This window comes from Oenanthe melanoleuca, chromosome 4A, assembly GCF_029582105.1.
Source record: "Oenanthe melanoleuca isolate GR-GAL-2019-014 chromosome 4A, OMel1.0, whole genome shotgun sequence".
Classification (NCBI taxonomy): Eukaryota; Metazoa; Chordata; class Aves; order Passeriformes; family Muscicapidae; genus Oenanthe; species Oenanthe melanoleuca.
This window is the reverse complement of record NC_079338.1, coordinates 13,614,166-13,620,439: the sequence shown is the minus strand read 5'-3', so window position 1 is coordinate 13,620,439 and position 6,274 is coordinate 13,614,166. Positions and strand designations below refer to the sequence as shown.

The 6,274-nt window shown below is 45.3% G+C and overlaps 1 protein-coding gene across 1 annotated transcript; it reads right to left on the bottom strand.

Moving 5' to 3' along the window:
• Positions 1-216: 216 nt before the first annotated feature.
• On the bottom strand, positions 217-5,656 carry LOC130253093 (adrenodoxin-like). The gene is made up of 4 exons (XM_056491382.1): positions 5,412-5,656; positions 2,329-2,453; positions 1,773-1,902; positions 217-1,548 (listed from the first exon to the last, which is right to left on the bottom strand). Exons 1-4 carry the CDS (start codon positions 5,576-5,578, stop codon positions 1,428-1,430), a joined length of 543 nt encoding a protein of 180 aa, XP_056347357.1. The 5' UTR covers positions 5,579-5,656; the 3' UTR covers positions 217-1,427.
• Between the last annotated feature and the right edge of the window lie 618 nt (positions 5,657-6,274).

Here is a 6,274-nt window from a genome sequence, read left to right as displayed (position 1 = left end):
TGTCCAACCACTCTCTGGGTGAAAACCTTTCCCTGAGATCATGGAAACTCAAACCTCCCCTGATTCAGCTTTGTGCCACTTTTTCCAGTCCTGTCACTGGTCACAAGAGTGAAGAGATTGGTACCTGTCCTTCCACTTCCCCTCATGAAGATGTTGAAGAGCACAGTGAGGTCTGACCTCGATCTCCAGGCTGAACAAACCAGTGACCTCAGCCACTCATCAAGCTTCCCCTCCAGACCTTTCACCATCCTCATCATCCTGCTCTGCACCCTCTCTAACAGATTAATGTATTTTTTATATTCAGTGCCCAACACTACTTGCAGTATTCCAGGTGAGGCCCCACCAGTGCCAAGTACAGCAGGACAATCCCTCCTTTAATCAGCTGGCAGTGCTGTGCTGAATGAAGCCAACCAAATTTCCATCCAACTCATTCTATTCCAGCCAGACTTGTGGTACCTGAACCATGCATCTTGTAGGTCTAAAAGGCTCATTATTAGGATTTTATTTGACATGTGGGATAGTACAGCAATGAGAAAATTTAAAGTTTGGAGAAAGTGGCTGCTTCTAGCACAGAACAATTCAGGGACTCAAAACATCTCAAGTTCATAGAGCTGTTTCTGTTTACAGGAGCTGCCAGCACACAAATGTCCTCAGTATGCTCTTGCTGACCAAACTCAAGTCACCTCATCACCAAGCCCATCTGAGACTGATAATACTGTAGATTTAATTAGCATATGCAGTTTGATAACCAGGATACCTTGGCAAGAACAAACAGAGCTTTGAAGATTACAAGAAGATTGGATCAAGACTGGCGACAGGAAAGAATATTGACCTAAGTAGAAATGCAAAGTTTATGTGTGATGTTTAACACAATGAATGTAGTAAAAGAATTACTAGCCTTCCTAAAAATGGTATATAAGCAAATGTAGCTCACAGTAAATTGAGATTCTGATCACAAAGCAGTAGTTCCCATCTCTCTCAATTGTTGATACATCAGTACACTGACTTGCAAACCACAATCTCTTCTTAAGCTTCCCAGATTGGAAAAGTCTGCCTCACTTTTAAAGAGCCAAGCCTTGCAAAATTCTCAGCAGTTACTCAGAATAGCAGAATTCTTAAATTTCAAAGGATAAAGCAAGTCACATACAGCAAAGATATTTACTGACACCCACCCAGGGAAATATAAAGCCATAGGCTTTAATCCAGTTGCATGCAGCAGAGCATTTAAGCACTTAAAATACACACCAAAGACACTATTAAGCATGATGCCTTCTTTAAATAAGAGATTAGCCAAACACATCTTTTATACTGAATCAGACCTTTATGGCCAACTGCAAGCCAGCCACAGAAAGCAATAGTGTCAACCAAAAGCTAAGTACCCTGCCACGCCTAAGTGAGGATATGAGCTGTGTATCAGTCGTTTCCAGTTACTGTTTGCTTTGCTTTCCAACCTCCAGTTGCTTCCTCATGTCTGTCACATCCATGGGGACCCTCACAGTAACACCATCCATCGACTTCTTCACGCACACCTGGCAGCCAAGGCGCGATCTGAGAAAAAAACATGAAGTCAGGCTCCTCTGTTCCCAAAGTAAAGAGAGAAATTCCCCACCCACACTGGGATGTCTGGTCCAGGATGGGTTTTTACTAACTCTCCTGCTCTCAAGGCACAGCTATAATACAGAACAAGCCCCATCCCCTTGGAAAGAGGTGCCACAAGGTGTGAATCTGCCTCAGAGGGTTGAGGATCTGCTGTGACCAGCAGGGAAGCTTACGTGTCAGTGAGTCCATATGCCAAGTCCAGCATGTCTAGCTCTTCATCTGAGATGGCACCAAGCTTTTGGAAGGTGTCCTTGTCAAAGATGAGGTGACAGGTAGAACAGGCTAATGTCCCTTCACAGGCACCTGGTGGAGAAACAAGGAGATGGGAGCAAATCAGGAAAACTAAGGTGGTGAGAGGGCCCATCTTTAGGAACAGTGTAAGAAAAGCCCCTTTAACAGATCTGAAGCATGTCAAGAGAGATGCCAGGAAACACAACAGATGGATGCAATTTCCAGGCTGCCTCTTCTCTGGGAGAATCACCATCATTTTTTAAATTTTTACATCAGCTCTATGCAGCCAAAAGCACTGACAGAGGCTGCTGGAATGCCCATGGTGACTGTGTGAGGTTACATTGCCACCTCAGCATGGTGAGCACCCAGCAAGCAGCTGGTGGGGAAGGGAAGCTTGTTTATGGTCTTGGGAGAACACAGGGGCATATGACTGTTGCACTATTCCTGAGTACCCACTGGCCCTAACAGCACATGTACATATCCTGCTGCAACACCTACCAAATCCATCAATGGCCAGGTTGTGATTGACTACCACTTCCAGCAAACTCTGCCCTTCTTTGGCTGTGGTCGTAAGTCGCTCTCCATCCCGATTTATAAAATGCACTGTCACATGATCCTCAGAGCTGTAAGACAAATTTGCAAAAAAATCAGAGGAATCCACCCTTTTCTACACGTCCACAATTGAGGTCTTTTGGCTGAGTGCTAGAGACACTACACTTAGGGGGAAATGTGCATGCAAACACTTTCCCAAAGGATTATGCCATGCCCAAAGAAAAAATTCAAATTATCAGTTCTCAGTGGCAGGCAAATCTGATTTGCCCCATAATATTTCCCACTTTATCAAAGAGCCCACAGAATAAATTTCTATCTGTGTACAATCAAGTGCAGTGGTCTGCATGTGCTGCCCCTGCTTGGGCTGGCTGGCAGAGGCAGCATGTGCAGGCAGGCATAGCATTTGCAAATCCCAGGTTAATCCTGGGTAGAGTGATGCAATAACCAGAAAAGTGCTCAGGATCAGATACTAATCCATCAAGAAGGGCTGTTGTCATTCATGTTTTGCTTCCCCTTCCTTTCCTAAGGGGATTACTTGATGATTGTTCATTTTCTGCTGCTTTTTCTTCCGTGAAATGCCCACTCCTTTCCTTAACTCATCACAGGGAGCCTTCTTATGAGACATGCCCAGCCCCAGTTTACTGAGCTACTGGGCTGAGTAACTTCCTCTGAGCTGATGTGATCCATGCTCAGGAAAAATTGCTAGTTATTTTGACAGCCTGCAAGATTTAATCTGGGCAAGAGTTAGGAGCATGGCCATCAGCTTCTCTGAATGATAACTTGCAGAAAGGGCATCTACAAATGAGAGGGAAACAGCATCCAGTTCATCTCCTCCTGACCAGGCTCTCACACCCTGACACCAGTGCTCAGGATTTCTCACCAAGACAGTATATTCTGAGACTCCTATATTAGCAGAGGAAGCACATTAGCAAACACTGTTTTTTTCTTAGTGTACAAACCAAATGCTCTCTTAGATAGAGGAGGTCCCAGCTATCCAAGGGTTCCACCTCCTGTGCTGAAAGAAGGCAGCAGCACCCTGGAGGTGCACCCAGTAACTCTCAGTGTGGCACTGCCCAAGTGTCCATCATCCCAAAGCCCAGGACATTCTCCAGCAGCAGAAGCTTCTCTTTCATTAGGCTGACAACATAACACCAATTTCCTTCAATAAAGACACCTACAGATATTTCTAAATACACAGTCTAAAGACTAGTTCTCAAATGTCAAAACAAAATAAAACAATCCTCCTCATTTTTGATGGATCATAGTAATTTATTCCATTTGTATGGCAAATAGGCATGTTTCAAGGCAATGTTTGGTTTATCTTTATGGGTGAAATAATTTGTTACACAGTAGAAATAGTAAAGTGATAGAATTCCACTTAGTGCTGCAACAAAATTGATTTTTCAGCTGGATAATGAGAGATGACTGCCTCCAGAGGCTGCTGGATCTAAAAATTCCCAAAGCTGTCTGCACACTTACTGACAGAAAACTTAATTCCTATTATCCTTGAGGCAACTAGAGCTTTAGCCAACATTAGTTGCAGGAGAATCTCTGCACCAAGCTCCCACAAATCTAGCTCCCTGCAGTTCCTCTGAGTTCCACCCTTGCTTTGGCTGTTGCTGCCAGTTATGTGGGCCCCAAGCTGCAGCCAGGGACAGCACACAGGGCATCCAGTTAGGTACAAGGAAGGATTGATGCTATTGTGAGACACCCTGCATGACTGGATAAGCCTGGCTGCAGAGTTCACTCCTCTCAAAAGCAGGGATGATGCCAAGCACTCCTGACCATGATGCAGAGGGCACCTGCAAGCAGCTTCCCTCTATTCTGGCTGAAGAGAGCATTTCAGGTACTTGGCTGTGTTCTCAGGATTGCTGCCTCTGTTGAGGGACAAGCCCAGTCTGATGACTCCCTGTTTTCACTGTTCAATTCAGTAACAGACTGACTTGCATACTGGTCTCATTGTCTTTATATCCCTCAAATCAGTCCCAGGCTCAAGTCTCCTCTGAAAGACACCTGCTTTGGGCACCCAAAGCTGGAAACAAGGCCTGCAGCTTTTTATTTTATTTACTTTTCAATTTGTTTATTGGTGCTTTTGAAACAGTGAAAAAATTCCTTTCACACTTTGTTAAGTAATTTTGAACCACGATTAAAAAAAAAAACAAAAAACACCAAAATTAAACTACATTTTGCTTCATTTAGTCTGAACTATTTTACAATGGCATTACTGTCACAGGTTTGGAAAGATCTCACCAGGATGTGATAAACTCAACACTGCAAATTCAGTGTATACCAACTGATTATTCTCTTTTAAAAATCTCAAACCTTCTATGACATAGGAAATTGGTGAAAGAGGTTTCAAGAAAGTAGTTCTTGCCCCATCAATGTTTTCCCTAAAAGACACTTTCCAAGGCCAGCAAGATACAAACCAGCAAGATCCCTACAAGGACTGCTAGAGATAATTTCATAAGCAACAAACCAATTAGAAAGAAATCCCATCGATAATGAGTCTTCATAAATCCCACCAAGCAGGGTTATCACTGTGACTTTTCTCTAAGGTCAGATAGCAAAATGGTTTGTTGTGTTTTCTGTGATGTTGGTTGGATCTCTCTCTCAATGCCTAGCAGATTACAGTCTGACCTAGATGATACTCATCAAGGAGATCCAGAAATGACATTTATTTCACCATCTCTTCCTGAACTATCCCTAAAGCAGAGAGAGGAAAGGCTGGCAGGGAGCCTGCAGTAGTTCCTGCTGTGGAAATGGGCCAAAGGACTTTTGTGCCTCTTTGTCACCTTCACGAGCTGGCTCCCAGCCACTAGCTGTGGCCCCCAGAGCTCTGGAGGCAGCACTGGCACCACTGACAGGTTCCCACAGCACGTCTGAGGCTGAGTCCTGGCACCACCTTCCTCCCATCAGCATCTGCTCACCTGAGCTGATGCTCTTGTCCCCCACATCCCACTGGCCTCTCCTCGTCCTGTCCCAGGTGCATGCCCAGCCCTTCACATGCAGCAAGGTAGAATCTAACTCACCTTGACTCCCCAGGGCCATCCTGGGACCCCTGCACGGAGCTGAAGCCTCTTTCTGACCACTGTGCTGGGCTGTGGTGCTGCTCAGTCCCACCACAGAGAAGGAGGATTTTGCTGGCGTTCAGTCGGCTCCGCAAGGGCCGCAGGAGCCCCAGAGCGCCGTGAGCCATCCTGCTGCTGTGCCCCCTGAGCTGTCCTCTGAGCAAGGACAGCTTGATGAGGGACTTATACAGCTGGGGAGGATGGGGGAAGGCGAGAAAAAAAAAAAAAAAAAAAAAAAAAGAAGAAGAGTAGGACAGCCTCCCTAGGGGTGGAGGGAGGGAGGAGGGAGGGGAGGCAGGAAGGAAGGATGGACAAAGGGATTGTGCCTGGATCTTGCTGCAGCCCAGCCCATCAGGGCATGGGAATTGGTTGAAGCACAGCAACGTGTGAAACATCACCTCCACATGCCAGTTTCTGGGCAATGTACACTTTGTTCTCCTTACAGAATTCTCTATCAGGAGCCAGAGCTAAATCCAATTTGATGTCTAATCATACAAGGAGTTGCAAGTTGAGGGCTGGAAGAGCAGAGTGCTGATGACTGCTGCCTTGAGGAGAGGGACACACAGTTCTACAGCAATTGAGGGAAAGCAAGGCACTCGAATTCTGCTCTTGATGGCATCCAGCCACATCATTGCCTTACCCAACACAGCAGGCTCCCATCTCTAAAATGTCAATATTCACTTACTTCACATGATAATGGTAAGAGGCAGCCACACTTAGCTGCTCATTTGCTAAACTCTCATAAAAGTACAGATAACTGTCATTCATTTAATACTATCTGAAAATTCATGCTACTAAACTTTGAAGCCTTGCAGAAGTAAACT